At 36.4% G+C, this 24154-nt stretch overlaps 1 protein-coding gene across 1 annotated transcript; it reads right to left on the bottom strand.

Moving 5' to 3' along the window:
- Positions 1-5: 5 nt before the first annotated feature.
- Positions 6-24048, bottom strand: swap70b (switching B cell complex subunit SWAP70b). The gene is made up of 12 exons (XM_051656430.1): positions 23889-24048; positions 23135-23275; positions 18429-18602; positions 17602-17829; positions 13888-14034; positions 13580-13688; positions 12697-12878; positions 8052-8159; positions 6923-7089; positions 2495-2693; positions 1390-1486; positions 6-1017 (listed from the first exon to the last, which is right to left on the bottom strand). The coding sequence occupies exons 1-12, from the start codon at positions 23982-23984 to the stop codon at positions 899-901; spliced, it is 1767 nt and encodes a 588-aa protein (XP_051512390.1). The 5' UTR covers positions 23985-24048; the 3' UTR covers positions 6-898.
- Positions 24049-24154: the final 106 nt, after the last annotated feature.

The following is a 24154-nucleotide window of genomic DNA, read 5'->3' on the forward strand; positions in this document are numbered from 1 at the left end:
GAGGCTATTACGCTGAAAATAATGCCTTTTTATTGAATCATAAACAACAATACAGTCTCAGGACTTAAATCTGGACATTAGTATGAGGGAAACACAGCAGTTTAGTACAGTACTGTTCATGACTGAATAATCCCAAAATCAGTTAAATTCTAGTAAAACACAATTTTGTTAACAACTTCAGTGTTAAATTAGTTAATATTGAAATTGTGTCTCGAATGAGATTGCCTTTACAGTATGGTAACAACTGCTTTACATTTCTACTATGTCAATTGTTCTAGATAAAATACATAAAATCATATCAATGTAATATCGATGTAAAATATCAATATTGGCAATGCTTCGTAAGTTCATTTTGCGCACTGTAGTACTTTTTACAATGTAAATGTGTATTTGAAATTTTTGATAACTTTTTGGAAACTGACACTGCATGCCTAAGTGGATTACAGGATCTTAATGGATCTTAAATATTTTAAAAATAAGTTACTTGGTCAATGAGGTTATTTACTTTCATTAATTGTTTTGTACTTTTGACATCAATGAAGTTTAATCCAAACTCATGAACTATATTAAAAAAAACAACAACAAAAAAAACATCTGCCATTACTTGTGGCATGCACCAATATGAACATATTAACAAAATGTAGAGTACAATTTTTTCATTTATTTTTTTAAATATTTTTTTTAATAAAATCACTTCAAAACTGTAGCAAAATGACACTTGAATGTTACAGTATAGACTGGAATGGCAGGAGACTAAACCTTACACTATGTAAAGTCATGCAGGCCGTCCTACAGTTTCCTTTTAGTGTGGTCAAAGACTAACCCCACAGAGGCATTGTATACACTCTATCTACAGAAACATTAACAGTACTGTATCAATAAGAGAACACTTTAAGCACTATTGGGTAGGAGCAGACCTGTTTTTCTTTTCCTGCCAGTCTTTCTCTCTCAGACTGAGTTCTGTGTCTGTGAATGATGCAGGTCCCCAATTTGTGATTTTCTGAGGGTACTTAGGGCCTGAGAATACAAAACAAACAAACAAACAATGAGGCAAAGAGAAACAGGATGTCTTGGAGGATCTGATCAAAACAAAGGACTGTTCCCAACAAGTTTGATGTATAGATGTTCACATTAATTTATTTGCAAGACAATTTTATCTAAAGCAACTTTAAATGAGAACAATTTAAGCAATTAATCCTGGCAAGAATATATATATATATAGATAGATAGATAGATAGATAGATATTGTTTACATATTGTTTAAATAACATATAAAATGAGATGATCCAGGACTTCCTAATGAAAAACTGAAATGTTACTGTATTGATAAAAAAAAAAAAGTTCTTAAATTAAAAAAAGGAAGCCCTGTAAGAAGTGAAAGAAGGTAACCTGGTTGAATGAGCCTGATAAGTCCCTCATGGTGGGCCACCTTGTCCTTCCAGCTCTTTGTATTGTTGGCAGCATCTGCTAGTTTTTTCATCACCTCCTGTTCAGGAAAACATAGATGCAAAATTACCATCCGAGGAAACAACATTGGCTGCACGGCACCATTCAGTCACTATATGGCAGATCAACACAGACACATTTTCAGAGCAATCGCAACAGAATTTAACAATAATTTTTCCTGTCAATAACTTTTGTTAGTTTTAAAACAAGTATAATAAGAATTTGTGATGGTTCACTTTCGACTTTTTCATTTTTTTTTTCAGTTTAAATGCCATGGAATGCAATACAAAGGCTGCCACAGCCGTTTTTAAGTGTATGAGCCTGTATGTTCTGCAAATAATTAATTGCTCACAAATGAAAGATAATAAATTTAGCTAGTGCTAATGCTTATATGCAAACCCAAGCAAAATCCCCTAATCTGAATATGCATACTTCCCTAATATAAAGAAGGCCAAAAGCAGTGTGCCATATGAGTATGATGCTAAAATCTTCAGTATTCATAAAACAATAAGTGAGAAACACCCGGATGACCTATTGCAACCTCTGAGATACTGTGAAGTACACAGAATAAATTTAAAAAAATTAAATAACACTGAAACCTGCGAGTCGGGAAGCTCTTTTCAACTGTAAGTGCTTTAGATATCAAGGAAGTTGTTCCTTGTGGTCAAATTGTACTTGTTAGAGTATATTATTTTTGCAGTTGTTGTTATTAAGTCATGTATTCGGGTCACAGGACAATACCCACGTTCCCGGAATAAGTTTATCCGGCAATGTATTATACTACACACCTGCATACTTAAAGAATGCATTTTATTAAATGTAAGTACTTCACTGAATGCAGTAAATACTTTTGACAGTATGCAAGATACACACAGCTACTGTGACAAGAGAGTCTGTGGCATCAAGATTTTTTTTTGACGTGATATGTCCCAGTACAGGGACACTGTCTAACTGCACACTAAATAGTAAGGACTTTCCCCATCACCAACAAAGTACATAGGTTAAGTATGTGAATTCTGGCGCAGCCTAAGATTATTCTGCATCTCACCTCATATTGCTCCAGCGCACCCTGCCTGTCAGACTCCAGCTGCTGCAGCTGTTGCATGGCAGCCTGCAGGGCGCTCTCCTTAGCTAGCCGTTCTCGTTCCAGTTCCATTTTCTCCGCCTGCGTCTGAGAAATGGTCTGCTGCTGATACAGGTGTATCTGCTCCAGCTCTCCACGTTTAGTTACCTCCTCCTCCAACAGCCTGCGGCACAATGAGATGCACTTGCTGACATTTAAAAAGCCTTTTATTTTTATTTATGGGCTCTATACCTCTTTATAAGACTGGCAGTAAAATGGAGGACAGGAAAGTGGTTGGAGAGAAGAAAGCCTGCATCCTCAAGTGAGCATCACGGCTCCTATGTGCACTTGCACTATTACTGTTGCACCACAACACCAATTGTGCATATATTGTTACAGAAACTATACATCATTTGTTGATGAGGTAGTATCAATATAGAGTAATTTGTAGTGAAAGTACCTTTCAGTTTATAAATTCATATGTGACCTTAAAAAAGGTGAGAAGTAAATATATGGGTATTTTTCATTAAATGCTTTTGGGAAGTTGACATGTCCTGCGGTGTGACATGCTATACTACATCTAAAACTATTTTTGTTAATGATTTTATAATTCTAATGCATATAATCCTAATATTAATAGAGAAACTACATGGTATATTTGTACTTTTAAAATTCATTTATTGTCACACCACAGGAATATTTAAAGCTACACTACGTTAGATTTTTTTTTTGTTGTAAGAAAGGAACTAAATTTCATTAATGATCAAGTACACCAACAATCCGTCTTCCAAACCATGTATTTGCCTTACCCCGATTCACTATGGTAAGCCAATAATAATTATTGATATTTTAGAGCTATCGGGACGGATTTGGCGGGAAATTGCATACTTCCGTCATTCGTCCGTGCATATAATGTCATGACCATAAATAAAGAAAATATGGTCCAGCTATACAGTGCGTGTATATGTGTGGTGATAGGTGTGGTGGTAATTTGAAGCTGAAAGCTTGTAGCCACAACAAATGAACGGCATTGACCATGTATCATTCAAAAAAGCAACCCTCTGGGGAATCACCCGTTTTCAAAATAAAGAAACCTTGAACCGAGAAGAGTATGCAAGCAAAAAGCGAAAGCGACAGAGCCCGTAATAAAACACACAACGACATTGGATTAGCATTGGCTTTTCAGAGGTGGTGACAACTCTGAGATCTGAACCCAGAGATGGAGTTTTTCTTGCTCGACAGGTAAGATATTTTATTGGACAGATAGTTAGCCAGGTAGCTCTCTTAGCACGGTACTTTGTTAGACAGCGTTAGCCACTCTAATGGGGCATGTTATTATGGATTGTGGTACTGCAATGCTTTAAATTTTATTTTCGAGGAAGGATAATGGAAAAAAAAATAACTTTATGCTGGTAACAATGGCAATCTCTAAACCAGTTACTACTTTGGTCTATTTGCCTGCTAGCTAAGTTATAATTTCCACTGTGTGACTTTATCTGATTTGACTTGCAATTGTTATGTCTAATGTCATCGTTGCCTAACTTTTGTAACGCTATTTATTTTAAAACAGTTGTTTTCAATAAGTCAAAACAAAAGTGGAAGATGTGCTACTTACCTGCTCATAAGACATATTTTTAAGATATCCGTCTTTTTCTTCTAAATATTCGTTATTTATTTATTTAATTTTTTGAGGGGAGGTGGTGAGTTTTGTTGTTGTTAATGACATTCGCTCTGATAAGATGATCATCTGTAACCACGGTACTCCTCAAACCATCAGATTCATCCACGCAGAAGAGCAGAGCCAAAGCCCAAGTCATGTAATTACCTAAACAATGTTCCTCAGCAAGTAACTTGCCATTTTATGCTTCAACTGCTAGAGGGCCAAAAGTTACATAGTGTAGCTTTAAAATGAACTAGAGAAATGTTGATCAGTCACAACAACACCTAAAATATACACTTAAAATATGCACTCCTGACATCATTATTGGGACAGGCGCAACATGGTGTATTTGTGTGCATTTGATGTTGGACATCATGGACAAGTTGTATTCTTTGAGCTCTTAGGGCCTTTGTGTTGTGTGCTGGGAGGTCTTTATATGCCTTGTTCATATAACTTTTAACCTGAAATCTTAAGTTTTTAAAAGGTAATGGACATGTTATGCCTCAATGACCCATGTACAGACAAGCATTTTATATTTTAAACAGATGTTGGCTTCAACTACAAGACCAAATAATGAGGGAAATTCACACACTGGTCATCGGTAGTGCACATTGTGTTAGTTTTGCTGGTATATTTAACATGCTGAGCTAGTGATGGGTCAGCACAAACACAGGAAGAGAGTTGGGTTTTCTAGGGTGAAACAGGGAACAGGAACTGCAGACTTGAACTAATTGTCAGACATCCTCATGTGTTTGTGACATTACTCGAACTTCCCACATCACAAGGAAATGGACAGTCCTTTGTAGAATGTCCTGGTTCCAGGTGTTACATAACCTTTCTGTATTCTAAAGGTTTAAAGAGGCAAAAAGCATGTTGCTTTGCCATCACTGAGGAGATTGACCACTTGGTCTTGGTAAACCTTATTCCCACATACTGTTCACACCAATCATCCAGCATCTACCTGCCACAACTAGCACAGAGGTACTGAACAAGTGAGACAGATGATGCTCTGCATCTTAAATGAGACAGACAGGAACATATTTTTTTTTCAGTCACAGTTTTAAGACATTGAGGGGCACAGCAACTGATTTGACAGACTACATCAACTGTTGCTGTGATGCATTTTGCACAAAAAAAACAACAAGTGCTCTATAGATCTTAGTCAGAGTAGACGGCATATTGAATTTTATGCAGATGAAAACAAGGCTGTGAGGAATAGATTTACAGTCTCTACAATGGAATGCACTGTATAAAGGTCCTAGATCACATCTAAAGGCTAGGGTATATATTTCAGTTCTCCGCAAGCTGTTCTATCTCGCGTAAGGTCAAGCACTCCGCTTTTCAAAGTATACTCTTTTAACCACAAGCCCATACAAATGTGTTCGACACATGTGACTACGACTGCTTTGTGACTCTTTTAGCACAACCAAAAGCAGGCACATGCACCCATGACGTGCTAATACCGAATACCAGTGTGTCTAGAAAAACCAGGCTGCACATGTACATTCCCACGTGTACTGTGCTTTTTTGGAAAGATGTAGTTTAAATATTTCATCAGCTGAACAATCAACACCAATTTAAACAACAGTACATTCCCATCAACAATTAAACATGATGCTACTCTGATTGAGGTGCCATTTCCCTGAAAATAAGCAATGGATCGCAAACAACCAAAGGGACTACTAAACAAAGTTAAAGCAAGTGCTGTTTCTATTAAACCTGAGACAAATCTCAAATGTATAAATAAGAAAGAAAGCAAACTCCAACAGAATAACATGATAGAGTTGAGTGAACAATAATGGGGGAACTTGGGTAGGGCAAATGACCTGAGCCTGCTCCACAGTAGATTTGACTCTCAACCACTGGGCCACCAAGCCCCCTTACAACATTGTCAACTCTACAATACTGGCTTCATGGGTTCTGCCTCCATGCAAACCTTCCCCTTTTTGCCCCTCACTCCCAAGCTCCTTGCACCTTCACTGGCTCTTTACCCACCTGTGAGACCCACCCCTTTTGGCCTGACCACAACCCCCCATCTAAACTACATTTTTGTTGTGTAATCCCTCCCTAGCGATGACACTATCCTCAAGGTTTGCGCCTCACTCTTCCACCCAGACTATCTGTGTCAGCCAACCAGGTGAAGAGAAGCCTTGGAAAGCTATGCAAAGGCAAGGCTTTGAGGACTTATGAAATCAGCCCCAGAGTACTGAAGACACCTAGCAGCCATCCTTGCAGGGTTCTTCAGCACCTTTTGACCCCATCACAGAGTATGATAAAGGTGCCTCATGTCTGGATAGAAGGAATCCTACATAATTCCGCTGTTAAAAATGGGGTGCCCTCCTTATGATGGAAGACCAGTTGGTCTCACTTCACAGTCATAATGACCTTTGAGAGGCTTGATCCAACGCAGTTTGCCTGTAGGCAGGGCTTTGTTAGAGGAGGTTTTTTTACTTGAACATCAGCAAGACCAATGAACTGCTGGATTTTCAGTTCACTAAGGATCTCCTGAAACCTTTATTCAAAGGAAAACATGGAAGTGGCTCTAGTGTTACTTATGGATGTTACTCCCACAAGAAGTACCGACAACACACATTTTCTCCTTCAACCTAGTTGCATTCCAGGTAATGCATGTGTGAATAGTCGTTTTGCATCACTCTATACACATTTGTACACTACAGGAATGTCTCATTGGATTTTGGACTGTGCTTTTTTTGTGTGTTACTTTGTACATTTTTGTCTATGTTTAAGTGTACCTGGCCTGTAGCTTTCTGACAGTTTCCTCATCCTGCCTGGCCTGTCTTTCCTCCTCCAGTGCATCCTCCAAGCGGTGGTACATATTCTCCAGCTCACGCACGCGCTGCAGGTACTGCTCTAACTCAGTGGACTTTTGAGCCACCTGTTCTTCCATTTGCAGCCGCACCTAGAACACACATAAAATTGATAAATAAAATAACAATTCCACTGTAACATGTAAAGAAATAGTTCACCTAAAACAGAAAATACTCATTTAATTATTTTTGTTTTGTTCCAAACCCTTTGAGTTTTCTTTCTTCCATGGAACAAAATAGGGAATGTTTAAGAATATTCTTGCTGTTCATGGATGAATGAGATTTAAGAGCTACAGTGGAGGGGGAGGTTTAAAAAGAACAATGACTTTAATTTCTGGATGTTCCTCACACAAAGCTGTCGTATAGCTTCAGAAGACTTGGAATATCATGCTTGAGTCATATGGACCACTTTTATGATACTTTTAGGATGCTTTTTGGGGCTTGTCTACCCATTGTCACTATATGCTTTTGTTGTATGGAAAATCTCCTTGTTTTGTCCCATGGAAGAAGGAAAATATTACAGGTAAATAAGTAAATGATGACAATTTTCATTTTTGGATTAATCTCTTTACGAATGGTTACACACAATTCAGGGTAAGAATTGTGGAAGGATACTAGGATTAAAACTAAACTATTCAAGCACTAAAATACATTTAAAAATTAAAAAACAAAGTCAAGATTTGACTCATGGCAGCCCTCTTCAAAGTTCTGCATGTATTTTTCTGACTGTGCGTGTGCATGTGTGAGGCAGTGAGAATTAGACTGATGTGTGTGTGACTCTGGCTGTGTGCACATTTGTGTATCTGTACATGCTTCCACGTTTCCAGTTTTATCAGTTGAAAGCAGAACTTCTGATGAAGCATACTTCCTGTAATATAACAAATATGGAGTTGAAGAAATCCAGCACCTTATTAGTCAGAACACCAGTCTTGGGGCAGGACATCAAAAACACATAACAGCAAGTTGTAAATGCAGAATTGGAAGTCATGTAACAGTATGCTAACAAAAAGCTACAACCGGCAGCCCTACACAGGCTTGTCGAGCAAACAAGTACCATTTTCTCTTTCTCCATTTCCACCCTGTAGAGATCCTGCAGCTCGTTCTGGGTCTGCAGACGTCTGTGTTCCTCTTCTGCTGCATTGGCTGCGGCCTCCTCCAGTTTCTGTGCAACAAAGACAAATCACATTAAATATTTATTGCATGTTGTTCAACTCTTAAAATACTTTGAGAAATAGTTGTGCTAAACAACATGATGCAAGTTCTTGTCTGAACACGTGAGCCACTGTGAATGAGCTTCTCTCATAGCCCTATCATATGCCTTCAGAAGACATAGAAGATGATGCATGAGTCGCACAGACTACTTTTATGATACTTTTGGGTAATTTCTAAAGCTTTAAAGTGAGCCACTATACATTGCCATTGTATTAAATAGATGGACAGTGATATTCATTAAAGCATCTCCTTTTGTGTTTCACATAAGAAAAAAAGTAATACGTGTTTGGAACAACATTAGGGTGAGTAAATGTAGCCAGAATATTCATTTTTTGGATAAACTATCCACAGTTTTCCTGAGCAAGCACTGGGCGGCGCCATGATGATTCTAATTGCCTGTTTTTTGTTTCTGGTCTCGAGAGGCAATGTAAAAACTACCAAAACGAGCGATCCAGATGGAGAACGGCAACCATTTAAGTTTTTTTTAGGAGTAAAAATTAATTACAGGCTCAACTTGTGCTGTTGTTGGCTGTCATAACAACTCAAAGTAGTTAATGATATCAACGTAACTAAGCTCAGACCATCGCTTCATGACATCTACACACTCAGGTGAGGCACTGTTAATAAAAAAACAGTCATCTTGACACTGTGAAGTATCGGCTCTATAGAGTCACATGATTTTGTTTTTTTTTGACAATTTTTACAAATGTAATACCTTAAACATCACATTACATGCTAAGAATATACAGCGATACGTGTCAAGACACTGCGAAAAAGGTGGATTCCTTTAACTTTATTTAATTGGAAAGAAAATATAAAATGGTAAAAACAGAATGGCATATCATATTTAACCAGAATTAGAATTATAAATGTAGTAGTGTTAGGATAATATAATCGGCCAGGCCATTTTGAAATACCACATTGTAAGATAACTGTGCCCAGCTGTGGGCATTCATTGTCAGTTCCAAAACCAACCGACAGCCTTGTCAATTGATTATGCACATTTTCTGTTTTTAAATATTTGTAATGAATTTTCAAAATCATGAGTGTTCGCTTAAATTCAGCAATTTTGTGTACATCTTATTTGCTATCACTAAATTATTTTATATATGTATCAGCCCAACCTGCTCTCTAGACATCAGTATCAGCCATTGAAAAAACCAATATTGGTCAACCAAAAGAAGTTAAACCAGTTTTCCTCATTGAATCATAAAACAACTAAACACATTGCAAGTTGTCAATGATGGGCAGTACCATCTTGATTAGGGACAGAGAAAGTGTTACAAACCCACAGCCTTTCAACAAACTTCAGCACAACGGGGCCTCTTAGCAAACCCAACATCAAAAAATAAACAACACTACATAGGCACGACACGGATACAAAACAGACATATCCACCACTATCGTAACGCTTTTACATTGTGTGCAAAGAAAAAATGTCACACCATCATTATGTAGTTTTCCTAATACAACAGGATTTAATTGCCCAAACAGCCCAAAGTTGTAAATAAAACAGTACGGCATTTAAATTTTACAGCTGTTAACAAATTAATCATATCCTCTGTTAACACAGCTGACTACATTCTCACCCCTAAATCAGTTCTATTTTGCTGTGGTCAGATGATCACCCCAGTAAATAGCGGGTCAGCATTGCAGGTCAGTGTGAGATCCCAGGTGGTCAAGCTGAGTGACAGGGCAGATATTGTTTCAGTATAAACTCCTCAGGGTTTGGACCAACCCTCACTAGCTCTTTCCTCAGGCACCCATTGTCCTTCTCTTTATTGGAGGACAGGGGGGAGGCACTGTCCCATCAATAGTGGACTGTTCTCCATACAGACAACAGCTCACATACAACTGGATCGGACAATGAAAATTTGTCACTGTATATAATGGTTGTTCCCAGTTAACACTGTTTATGTATCAGACTAGTGTTCTATCAGTTTAATGATATATTGTGTTGTGTGTGTGTGTGTGTGTGTGTGTGTGAGAGAGATGTAGTGTTTATCAGATGCCTGGGTTTAAACCTTGTAAAAAGTATATATTTAAATGCATCTGAGCTTCTGTGCTGTTTATTGCTGTAATTATGTTGCTGAATCTTTTAACCCTCGTGTGTAAAAAAACATGGAACATGAAACATTTTCACATAAGAATTTCTGATTAGTGTACACATTTTAGAAGTACACTCCTGCCAGCTGTTTAATTTAATTTGATTTGTTTAGATATATATTTATACAATGTGCTTTTGCTGGGGCCAAATTGACCCCAAACAGAAGCAATATTACTGTATTAGATAACAATCACATTTCTAAAGGAGAAATGCCTACTTTGTGAATTTCAACAGAACATGAGGGTTTAATCAGACAGCTAGTCAACAAATAATGTCTTTCAATTATCATGTAATATTTTTACTTCAATAATGTATTTTGGGATTGCTTAAAGGAATATTCCATGTTCAATGCAAGTTAAGCTCAGTCGACAGCATTTGTGGCATAATACTGATTACCACAAAAATTAATTTCAACTCGTCCCTCCTTTTCTTAAAAAAAAAAACACAAATCAGTGAAGATCTTAAAATGGAAGTGAATGAGGCAAATGTTTTTAGGGTTTAAAGGCAGAAATGTGATGATTATAATTTTATAAAAGCACTTGCATTTAATTATTTTGTTAAAATGTATTTATTATTTGAGCTGTAAAAACATGTTTTAGGGTTTGTGGCATTATGTTGTCATGGCAACAAAGTTGTAAAACTGGATATAACTTTACACAGAAAAGGTTAGTAAGTAGTTTTATCAAAATCATGTTAACACGCATGGCTATACTTTTGAAACAGTGAGTATTTTAACATTTACGGATTGGCCCCCTTCACTTCCATTGTAAGTGACTCACTGTAACCCAGATTTTTGCTTTTCTTTTTGTTTTATTTTTTAAAGAAAAGGAGGGACAAGTCGAAATACATTTTCGTGATAATCAACATTATGGCCCAAATGCTGTCAATTGAGCTCAACTTGTATTGAACCCCAAATATTCCTTTAATGACTATAAATGTAGACAAATAATTGACTGTCCATTGACTCTATACTACACAACACTTGAGTGCATTTTCTTGAAATTAAAAGCTTGTCTTGTTTGGGTAGCCATTGTGCTAAAGTTGTAACATGGTTGTGCTTATCTTACTGATTTAAATCCACTTACTGCTAACAAAACTCACTGGGGATAAGTCTGGCTAAACCCTGATTTAACAATATTAAAACATTCAACCGGAAAAGACAAGTAGGATAACGAGATATTAGAAGAAAGAAGGATAAGAAGGGTTAAATGTGAAATCACCATTCCTCTAAACACTCAAGCCCCCAACACTCACACAGTTGCCTCTCTGCCCATTCCATATCTCTCTATTGAGTGTGAAACCATACACACGAGCTAATTGGGATTTCACTATCAGTATTGGCCACTTAGCATGAAGCAACTTTTGTAGAAAGGTTTCTGTAAAGGTCATGAATAGGGAGGGTGGTACTTGAAAGCAAAGCTTAGAGTTTCAGTCAAATTTAAATTCATGAATAGCAGAGAGAGATGACAAAGAACCACCATGTGTTCCTGGGGAAACATTGTCTCATGAATGGTAAGTGTGGCAACAGACAGTTCCTGTTTCACTTATCGGTATGTTAAAATGTAAAGCACAGAGGGATATGTTTATAGGGTTGTTGTTGTTTTTATCACTATACTTGCAGCACTTTTGTGATTTTAAACACAGTTTTTACTAAACGCTAGTTTTTTCCACAACCAAAAGTCTGCTTTAGCAGTGAACACCCCCTGCATTGTGTATAAAATATACTGATGTTTCACAACATTGCTTGTAAGAGTTGATGTCAAAATGTACCAGTCAAAAGTTTAAACACTTTTTCCATTCTTCTATTTGTGTTGTTTCATAGTTTTGATAACTTTACTATTATTCTAAAATGAAAAAACCAAACTGGCCCGGTTGCTAGGGAGGGTAGAGTCACATGAGGTAACCTCCTCATGGTCACGATTAGTGGTTCTCGCTCTCAATGGAGCGCGTGATAAGTTGTGCGTGGATCGGGGAGAATAGCATGAGCCTCCACATATAGTGTCTCCGCAGTGTCATGCACAACTAGCCACATGATAAGATGCATGGATTGACTGTCTCAGAAGCGGAGGCAACATGGGACTTGTCCTCCACCACCCTGATTGAGGTGAGTAACTGCGCCACCATGAGGACCTAGTAAGTAGTGGGAATTGGGCATTCCAAATTGGGGAGAAAAGGGGATAATAAAAAAATAAAAAAATAAAAAAAAAAAATAAATAAATAAATAAATATATATATATATATATATATATATATATATATATATACATATGTATATATATATATAAGTTAAAGGGCAGAGAAAAGCACAGACATGTTTATTGAAGCTGATAGAAAAACAGTGAGTGTGGAAGGTCAGGTGTTGTTGTTGAACATTACAGACCTTCCTCACAGCCTCCAGCTCTCTCTGTTTGTTCTCATTGGCTGTCTGCAGTTCTCTCATCCTTAGCTCAAGTTCTGCCTGCTCGGCCTGCTGTTTCTGTTGCAACTCTCGTCGTTTCTGTCGCGCCTCGTGGTGTGGAGCCGGACGCCCAACCTTCAGCAGTGTGATACACGTCTGAATAGCTGAAAGGGCATAAAGGACAGAAATGATACATTTATGTAACTATTCAACAAAATGTAATAACATATAGAGTTTGCTAATGGTGAACAGCTGTATAGGAGAATGGGACCATATATAGGGAGTTGTGACTAGCTGTCACAAAGAGGAGTTGTCAAGGGTTATATTTCAATATCTATAAAGTTAGGACTTAGGACATGGGTATTTTGCATAAATGTCAAGTCGAGGCTGGTTATAACATTTTTGTTGGAGCAAGTTGTCACATGAGATTTAAAGTTGAAATTTATACAAGTGATTAATTACAATATCTACTGGCCAAAACAATGGTTTGATATTTTTCACATTTTGCAGACGCTTGAATGTTTTTTTTTTTTGTTTTTTTTTTCCTTCTTAAATTTGTATGAAAAGCCTATAATAAACTATATAAAAGCAGGCACCCATTACGACAGCTTACTCCATATAGTGTGATACCAGGCCCTGGACAAAAGAACAAAGTGTATTCAGATTTTTATTTTTTTTTTCTGGGCAATAACCATGGACATGGAACATGACTTTAGGGGAAATCAAATATAAATCTACCCTGAGAAACACTCACTGGATTCAAAACTGTGACAACTAGACCCTGCTCTCTCCAATATGTTTTTGTTTTGTTTTTTTGCTGTAAAATCCACATCAGAGTGAATCATCTAAACGAGTCATATCCCACCTTGAATCCACTCTTGTTTTTTCTTCTTATCCGAGGCACTGATCTCATAGCTTTTGTCAGAACACTTGATGTAGAAAAGGCACTTTTTACCCTCCTTATCTGGTAATGACTACAGAGGAATGCATAAGGTCAGCACCATAGGAGGAAAAGTAAATGTGAAAGCATGATATTGTGAACAATTGAAGTCACCAATAGAACTGCAGACATATTTAGTGTCACTTTCAATAAATATGTTAGTAAGCAGTATTTGCAATGCTGTAATACTGTTAAAAATTATGCTTGAGGAAAATCATTCATCGAGCGCTTGCCTCAACACAACAGTTTCCATCTAGTAGTATGTCCCCTTTCTTCTCTGTAAGATCTTCACTGACGTAGTATGAAATTGAGCTGGGCTTCAAAAGGAACCATCGTTCTGTCCAGTTCTTCCTTTTGTGGCCCTTTTTCATCATGTAACCCTAAAATGGGTCAAAGAAACAGATCACAATATAAAATTATTCAAGCAGTGTAACTGGTCAAGGACTGTATTAAAGAAAAAAGTGTCATTAACCCTTGTGTTGTGTTTGTTTAGTGCTAACATTTTGTGTTCCCGGTCAAAAATGACCGGCCCACTAAGATTGTTTATAAATCTCTCATATTGCATATATTATCACAAGATATTGCATTAGATCTTTTTATAAACTTCTTTTTTAGTAATTATGAGGTTTTGTACTCATTTTTTGAACATATTTAAAAATATATATATTTTTTATTGATAGAACTGAACTGAGCTTATAAAGGGCCAGTGGGGGAACTCCCTTCAGAATAATAATAATAATAATTGTACAATAAATGAATAACCACTTGCTTGATCTGAACAAAATAGGTGTCATTTTAAAGCTTAGAACCTGGACTTTACAATGCATATAGCTGATACAACCAATTCTTAAATAATGCTTTTTAATTTGTTGACAAATAAGAACTGTTTCATTCTCATCATTTGCAAATTTATCACAACAGTTATATTCAGAGTTTGTAAAACCATAAAAAAGATGAGACGTGTTATACATCATTGGAAAGGTCTTAGTTAGTAAAATAAAATGAGCTACTTTGTTTCACTCAGAGACCAAACTGCAGTGAGTATTAGTGTATGAAATTACCATTGACACACATTAATATACTAAACAGGAGTGGCTTTTTGTCACTTTTTTCCTTATTACTCCCTGAAACATAAATATAGGTAATGACATATCATAACTTACAACAGACTATCCTGATTCAAATTAGCCCAAACACAATATACTGTAATATAAGTAGATCTTGAAATATTCCTCAAAGAGTGTGCATGGAAAGACGATGCACGAAAGGACGCCCAACAGACATTGTGTGTGTGTGTGTGTGTGTGTGTGTGTGTGTGTGTGTGTGTGTGTGGTGTGCATGCACATCCAGTTATGTGCTCATCTAAAGTTATTGGGATCCTCCTGAAGACTTAATATTTCTGTATTTTGTTGTCCAATCCCCTGTAGACTGTCATGAACACAATTTTTTTTTATTGTACTAATCTTTTTCTATTGTACTAATGGTTATAATTTTTTTCAATAATATATGAAACTAACATTATTACAAAGATTACATTTTGAAGAATTTGGCACTTGCATTCTGAACTAATTTGTCATTTACCCAGGCACATTGAAAACAGTACCATTGATGGTGCCAACAAACAGAAACAACTGTCAGTCCCTTTCCTCAAATTATCCATGAGTCAAATTATCTAGTGCCAGAAATGTCTGGATCCTCCATGCTGATTCACAAACCGTTTTTTTCTTTGTTTTTTTTTTCTGAGGTATAAATCACATTTACAATAATTCCCCTGTTTGTAGTCATTAACACTAAAAATGTATTCAACACCATGTAAGAGTTACATCCTGTTCAAGTATCCGTTTCCTACAACTTAGTTCATCTGTATCTGTTCCTGTCTGTAAGTGCACAGCTGGCCTTGGCACCTCTCTCTCTCTCATTCATGCCAGTGTGCTTTATTCATACAACCCTCAGACCTACTTCTTCTGAGTATGAGGAAATTGAATTTTAATAGTTTAGCAGGTTTTGCGACAGCTGACACAGTGAGACACTGATGATAGGAAACCACATTTTTACCATTCTTTCAAAAAGGACTATTATCATTCTGTCATTATTGCAAAATAAACCATAAAAGGGTGATCAGGACCTTGTATCACCCTTAAGAGGTTTATTTTGTGATTAATGATTGATAGGCTGACTGTATGTTATCCTGCTTATTACTGGGCAACTTAGCAAATAAACAAATAAATAAAATATACATTAAATTGTTATTTGATTTTAAAAAATATATATTATGTGAGAGGAAAGAGACTGTGGAGTGATGTGAGAGACATTAAATTAGCACAGTTACTGTGTGTAGGAAATTGTTAAGTGGCAGAGGTGCCAAAACCACACATTTAGCCAACACCTGAATTGAACTTTAGCTGACATGAAAATATGTGCTCTTCTGGCACACACATTAATAAGAGGAAAGCTTGGGAAATGACTGAATAGAAATGACTAGCCCAAATGAAGTATTACTTTCATGCCATTGATAGACAATAAAGATCATAATGAAGACTTGCACTGGTACTCTCAATAGGTCAGACTTCACAACTAACTCAAAGGAACACTAATCTCACCCAGGGTATCTAACAAATAAACCCATGTCATAACATCAAAACGAAATAATTAACATCAAATGGAAATTGAAACATAACTATAACTCCCAATTACTTTTAAATGTTAATTAATAACACCCCCAAACATTCCCCAAAACCTGCACATATGTACCTCATTAATTATGCAAAGACAACAGCCAATAGATGTTTTCATAAACAACAACAGACGTTACTGTATACTCCTGGTCAGGACTATATTTCGATGTAGTTTTAGCAGCTGACATTCATTTAAATAGGTAAATGTGCCATTTTGCCCTTTGCACTAAGAAAAGTGACAAAATCCAAATAAATGCAGACGTCTGATCAGTCCATCTAACCACTGATCTACAAAAGCCCTGGACCATGAATGAAAAAAATCCAGAAATGAATGAAAGTGGATGAGAGCACTGGCAAGCAGTCACTGCCATTCTATGTTGATTGTAGATGCATGTAGAACCATAAGGAGATGTTTATTATACACAAGTCCAGATGTTTATGTAAGTAAGAACTTACGTGATATGACTTAAGTGATAGTAGCAGAATGACCATATAATTTCAGCACAATGTTATCAAGCTAATCAAGTCAAATAACGGTGTTTTACATTCTATGTGGGTTTCGTGTTATTCTTCTGTCAAGAGAAAAATTCACAATAAGACAAAATTGATTTAGAAGATATCAAAGTCATAAAGTCAGCAGCATTAGACAAAGTAGGAAAATTAACAAATATTGCTTTGTATCCTATTATTGGGGATGAGGAAATAACTACAACCCTTACCTCTTCAAGTCACACAATATTAAATGGAATATAATGATTTAAAAATGGTATAAAACACAGGGAATATACAGTTGAACCAATACAGTGTTCCAGTAATATCCAAAACCGATGACAGCTGCCTCATCAAAGGTATGTGTGAACTGAGAATATTATGACAAGCACATAGCCAGTCTCTCTCTGTGCTAGTGGCAGATTTGAATCCCTTAGTTTTTAACTCTTAAAAAGTTTGAATACGTCAACATCTGAACTGTGTAAGGAGACAGTTTTTGACTAATACTTATGTAGATAAATAACTAGTCACTACTGATTTTTACAATCTTGGAAGCTGGTCTGGTATAAACTGGCTATATTGAATGTTGCTGTGATTATGTCACAACCAGCCAAGTTTGCGGCCCCCCATTTCAAAACTGATCCGGCGCTAGTGTTTAGTGGTCATTATACAAAAATTAGAAACAAAAATATTTGATTACCAAATGCTTCAGTTAACCAATAACAATCAAGTATTCCAGACAGCCATCTAGTAAATATTATTGTGGAGCAATGCTCTTCTTACCTGTTTGAGTACATCCAGAATAAGTTCCTGGAACACTTCATTGATGCCCATGGAGAGGGTCTGGCGGTCCATGCCCTTACTAAAGTGACCCATGCCTACCAGTTCAATCACCTCCCATGCACTCAAGCATTGCTGCTTGCTGCTCAGCTGAATCTTGTATTCTTCAAACTTTTCTTCAATCCAGATGCCGCCCATGGCTTCTGTTAGCTTCCGAAGGAAGTACTCTATCTTAGGGAGACATCATGAACACATAACTATGAGATAGCTAGTCAGTTTTTGAAGCAGCCAGAGGATTTAACAAAACGAATTGGCATTCAGTGATGCTTTTTAAAGAAAAACATACAAAAAGCTGCCCTTTTTCAGGGATGCTGGTATTGCATTTGAACTCCGCAGGCTTAGATTCGATGATATTACCAACTTGGCCCACTAGCCAAGTTCAGGTTGGTACATTCAAAAAGTGTGTGTAACCACTGGAAGAATGTATTGATGTCACTAATAAAAGTACAATGATGCTGACCTCTCTATTGAACAAAAGGATATCACCACTCAAAAATGAATCCTAATGAGTTATAAACAACATCAAGCATGCACATAACTTCCTTTTTTTAAACACTGATCACAAACATAACAAGGATGGGAGAACTTGGGATATAAAACAGAAGTACCAGAGAATTAAAATAACCTTGTTAGAGTTTAGATTTAGTGCCATGGGAGATTAGAAATAGGAACTGTATAGTTAATGAGTTACAAAATATTGAACATTTTTCTACCAATCTGTCTTGTTGCCTGACTAATTAACTAAACTGAAGTTCTGTTGTCCTTCTCACCTCCTCTGTGACCATGACCAAAGGATATTTGTCCTCAGACAGGAAGTTGAAAATGCACCAGATCTTAAAAGCATCATCATCTGAGATAAGTAAGTGATTTCTGTTGAGGTTTTTTCTTGCACACAAAGTCCAGCACATCCTGTTAAAGTCCATTCTGTCAAAGTTGTCCTGGACCTGCAGGAGAAATGTCCTGATGAGATCTTGTGGAATTTAGAAATGTAAATGTAATGGGGGAGATGCCAAAAAACAATGGTATAAAATAAAGTATTAGAAAATTTCAGCTCTGTTTAGACTAGATTTACAAATACAAATGAACAGAATGTCCTGAATGTCACTTACAAGAGCAGAGAAGGGTGAAACCTATTCAAGACACACACAATACAGCAAATAAGCCATGTTTTTCCCCCAGTACTTAAACTAGAGTTCCCATGGATACCTTTGGAGCGTTCTGGACACAGTTTGGCATCCAAAGCCCATCTGACTAATGCTGAACACACTGTTGGGAAACTACAGAAACTACATTTTGGCATAGCTGCAAAACAAACCTAATGTAAAAAATCACTAACTACATCAAACACAAAATTAATTATGTAGCACTTACTGTTTTTTTTTTTTTGGACAGAATGAGCCTACATGAAGCTAGTATAAAAAAATCTGGGAAACCCCAGGAAAACATTTTAGCTTTCGGCTGTAAATCAATGTGATTTAGGGTGTTCAATGCACATTTTCATAAGGATGTGTTTCCTGGGAAACAAACTTATGACATTGACTTATCACGAGTCATTTGGCACTTCTTACAGTAATTACTTAATCTGAACCCTAATACATTAAGACCTCTAAACATTAAAAGGACTGTCTGAAAAAATCTATTTTGTTAATAATACCATACTATTATTATTACTATAGAATCAAGCTCCACAGATTTGTGCAGAATTAAAACATCTATCACTTATAAAATACTAAACATCCCATGCGCAATGCATTTTCATTTCTTATTAAAAATTTCAGTCCCACTTTATATTAGATGTCTTTAACTACTATGTACTTACATTAAATTACATATGTGAGAAAGTTTGGTTCTTCGGGGCAATGGAGGAGTCAGGAGACAACGAAGCAGTTCAGGCAAGTCATTTTATTTTCTGCCTTCAGCGTTTTGTTTTTTGGCTGCTTTATCAAAACACTCAATTCACGTAGCTTCTTCGCCACACTCAGTAACAAAAACGTTTTAATACACTCAGTACACGCCGACACCGTGCTCTCGTGTCGCTCTCTCCCGCAGACGGACACATGACCAAGCGGTTAGGAGTAGGGTTATTAAGAAATTAAATGCAGGTACTTTAAATTTAAGTATAATGCAACAACATATATGTACATTGAATCAAATGCTTAAGTACATAGTAGTTAAAAACACCTAAAGTGGGTCCAATATTTCAGCTAATTTCATAATGCTTTTAGATACCAATAAAAGTGTAGTACTCTCAACTACTTTTAATACATTTTACCATGTTTACATCAATTCAGTCTGCAGATTACATCTGGGCCTGCTAATGACATTCCAATTTAAGGGTATGTCCACACTAATATGTTTTAGTTTGAAAACACATTGATTTCACACCATTTACGCCATTCATCCATACTAGAACAGCATTTTCCTAGACCAAAAATGGAAACTAACTTTCGAAAACGCTCTCTATCACGTCATACTTTGGAAAACAATGACGTTAGAAAGTTGAAAATGGATTACTGTGGATTAGACCTAAGACTACTGTAGATTAAGATGTGTTTGATTTCCTATAATTTCTGAGTTGAAATCCTAATGTAGGGTTCCTGTAACTTAACTGGTATTCCATGGCATTAGCAATGCAAAGCTTGATTCCCAGGGAACACACTAACTGATAAAATGTAAACCTTGAATACACTGTATGTTGGTTAAAAGCGTCTGTCAAATATATAAATGTAAAAGTAATCTCACTTGCTACAGACTCACACATTAATACCAAACCTTGAATCACCCATCACGGCCTTACACTATTTATAGCCCTTTGTGTGGTGGAGTAATGTTTAAAACAAAGAGACCAGACAACTCCCATGAAATACTGGAACAGTAATCCACAGACGCATGCACGGACAGCGTTCTTAAGTTGCAGTGGTGTAAGAATGTTTGTTTTGAAATGGCAGCTTCTTTTTGCAAGTATGCGTGCCAGATTTCATCCCACGCTCACACACGCACCTCCCAACGCGTCCTAGCTTTTTCTGGGAGACTCACAATAGAGGCCTTGTGGAGACCTGAGTAGCCAGTGGAGCCTCTGTTCTTCTGCAGATGAAGCTGTTCATTTGTATTCAATAGAGCTTGGGCTCCATCACATTCATAAATAGACTATCACACCACTGAATATCTTCTTTATGGTTTCTCTAATGGTGTCGGGTCGTGAGGACGAGATAGTCTAAAATTTTACGGTAGGAAATGTTTGGGACTGCTAGTGCAATCAGTTCGACATCTATAATCTAATGTCCCTAATATCAAACTGCATATTGTGAAACAGAAGTACATATAATAAAAAAGTTACTTTTTTCAATAAAACAAAAGAAGTCATAAGTACCAGTTGACTGTAAATTATTACCTTTATTAAACAGCTACTTTGCAAATAAATATATGGACATTAAACATCGATTTATATACAGTATATTATAAATACTGGTTTAAATATTTAAAGTTATTTTATTAAGTGAGAACAAGGAAACAGTGGAGTGATACAAGACAGGCATTTTGAAAGCACTGGAGAATAACCACACAACCTATGAGAAGTAGAATGGGTCATACCAAACCAGCCAGTTTTAATATTTTGATATTGTGTTTGTGAAGCGAGCCTTTTATATACAGAACATTTTATAGACAATGCATTCCTGGACTCAAGAAAGCAGAAAGGGTGAGAAAGAGATCTTGGTGCATAATTCAGCCCCACATTATGATTTTTATAAAAAATCTGAATTATACATATTTCAATGAGTAAAGACTAATGCTGATTCAGATGATATATTTATTATATTCATAATCCTATTCTTAAACTAAAGAGACAATAAGTGTCTATAAGAACAAATGCTTTCACATTAAGGACATTTTTGAGTTATGTAAGGACGCTGCAAGTGTGTCATCAAGACTGCTGTTTGTGGACTTTCTCAGACAGAAGCCAATGGATATGGCTGTTTTTGCTTGTTTATGTGCATGTGGCTGTGGAAAAAAACAAGAACTGTAAAGCAATGGTTTCTCCCATTGACTAACTTATTACTTGGCAGTGAGTCAAATTAGAAGGCTGGGAAAGAGGAAAGGTGGGTCTCTCTCTGTACAGTAGGGTGGAGTGAGTGTTTGGTCAGTCACACAACCATAAAATTAGAAGCAAAAGTGTGACTAAGGAAAGTTGACAATTTGTGGCTAGTGTGTTAGACAATGGGATAACCAATATAAAATAAGCATAGGGTAAAATCTGAGGCATTACAATTAAAATCACTGTTGCTCAGGCTGTTGGCTAAAACTAAATAGCACACATTACCAATAGCCAATTTCTACAACAAATATATTTTTTCTTAGACACGTCACAGACAGTTACTCTGCTTTGTGGTGCATTGTGAAATACACTACTGGTCAAAAGTTTTAAACACTTGACTGAAATGTTTCTCATGATCTTAAAAATCTTTTGATCTGAAGGCATATGTTTAAATGTTTGAAAATAGTTTTGTAGACAAAAATATAATTGTGCCACCATATTAATTTATTTAATTACAAAACTAAAATGTATTTAAAAAAAGTTTTTGAAATTGATGACTTAGAACAAATAATAAAGAAAAGCAGCCAATAAGTGCCCAACATAGATGGGAACTCCTTCAATACTGTTTAAAAAGCATCCCAGGGTGATATCTCAAGAAGTTGGTTGAGAAAATGTCAAGAGTATATGTCTGCAAATTCTAGGCAAAGGGTGACTACTTTGAAGATGCTAAAATATAACACAGTTTTGGATTTTGTTTAGTCACAACATAATTCCCATAGTTCCATTTCTGTTCTTCCATAGATTTGATGACTTTACTATTATTCTAAAATGTGAAGAAATTTTTTTTATAAAGAATGAGTGTTTCAAAACTTTTGACCGGTAGTGTACGTATCTTCCCTCCTCTATTTTCTTTTGCACAAGAAAATGAGAGATTACTAAGAAAGCAATTTGTCCATGTTACTTTCAACATAATTTCTCCCCACAAAAATAAAAATAAATACTTATGAATTCTCATGCCCAGAGGCCTTTCATTACCTTATCTAACCTTTATTTTAAGTAGATCTTAATAAACCATTTGTTTGAGTCAAATTAGTGTTTGCGTTTGGTGCCATAAGGATGACAAATAGTGTGCTTTCACATTTGAAAATAAACACCCTTAAAAGCTTTAGTAGAATTTAAGATAGCATGCTTGCTTGCTCAGCACATGTGATCTTCTATAATGAAAACAGCCCTAAAAATTAGTGGGCATTATTTGACTGTGCCTGTATTAAATCAATACCTTTTTTTTTCTTGAGAAAGACAAAATGAATATCCAAAAAATGTCCACATATGGGAAATGCCAACAAATTTTGCCTTTATTTCACTCAAGGATGACTGTGACTACAGTCCTCACATGTTTGTGCCGACTGAATGCCATGATTAGACAATAACAAAAAAGCTCACCTTGTCCAGAATAAACCTGTTCAAGTAGGGCATGTATCCCTGATTGGAAACAGGACCTTCATCATCATCTCTAAAGTGTTCCTCCAGAGCTACAGGATCATGAGGGATCTTCATCACGGTGCAGAGATTATGGGAAAGCACCTGAAAGACAACACTGAGTTTAACACCAAAATAATGCACATGCATTTACACACACACACACACACATATAGTTACATTCATTTTGTGTATTCAGATGTGATCAAATCGTCTCCACTATCTCTAATGTACTCTTAACATAATCAGTAGGACAATGAAACAAAAGTTTCAACTGCTCTTTTATTTCGAAGCATCCAAAACGATACATACAAAATTGAACACAACCGAATGTATAAAACGAAATGCATACAGTCAATGTTTTGAGGAGAGTTCAGAGAATAACACTAAGAATTAGAAATGTTTTTATAGAGGTGTAAATGTTAATTCTGCATTTATAGCGAATAACTCAACCGTAACACAACATTGGGGTCAGAAAACACCAGCATTGCATGTTATAACACATACACATGCAGCTTTTCCAAGTAAACATCATAAAGTTACTCAGTTGCAAAAAGAAAAATCTCTGTGACAAGCACTAACTCTCACGACGAGAAAACTTTACGTTTACAGTCGGTGCGGCGTGTGTGAATCACTCCTGCGCTGGCCCGTTGAAACAACTCTTACATTCCGGAGTCCAATCTTAAAAAAACAAGTTACTTAAACGGCAAAAACAAACCTTCAACTGTGATTTAGACACTTTCCCACTTTTATCCACATCCAGGGCTGTGAATGCGTGCCATATTGCCTTGAGGAGTTCGTCCCTTAGTCCCATTCTCAGAGGTAGCGTCTCCGGACTGCTGACTGACTCGTCGCACTTGATGTGAAATATTTTCTCATGAGGGTTTAACAATAGAGTAGTCACATGACATCAGACCTCAAACTACAGAACTCGCGCTTATGAAAGACCAGGCAGGAATTTATAACATCTGCAAACACCGTTAA

Source organism: Myxocyprinus asiaticus, chromosome 26 (genome assembly GCF_019703515.2).
Source record: "Myxocyprinus asiaticus isolate MX2 ecotype Aquarium Trade chromosome 26, UBuf_Myxa_2, whole genome shotgun sequence".
NCBI classification, from domain to species: Eukaryota; Metazoa; Chordata; class Actinopteri; order Cypriniformes; family Catostomidae; genus Myxocyprinus; species Myxocyprinus asiaticus.

Excerpts from the sequence above, each read along its gene's own strand:
- swap70b (XM_051656430.1), bottom strand. The coding sequence starts at position 23,984 with ATGGGACTAAGGGACGAACTCCTCAAGGCAATATGGCACGCATTCACA. Across the intron at positions 8,160-12,696 it reads AGCTGGAGGCTGTGAGGAAG|AAACTGGAGGAGGCCGCAGC; the intron begins GTCTGTAATGTT and ends TTTGTTGCACAG. Across the intron at positions 7,090-8,051 it reads AAATGGAGAAAGAGAAAATG|GTGCGGCTGCAAATGGAAGA; the intron begins GTACTTGTTTGC and ends TGTGTGTTCTAG.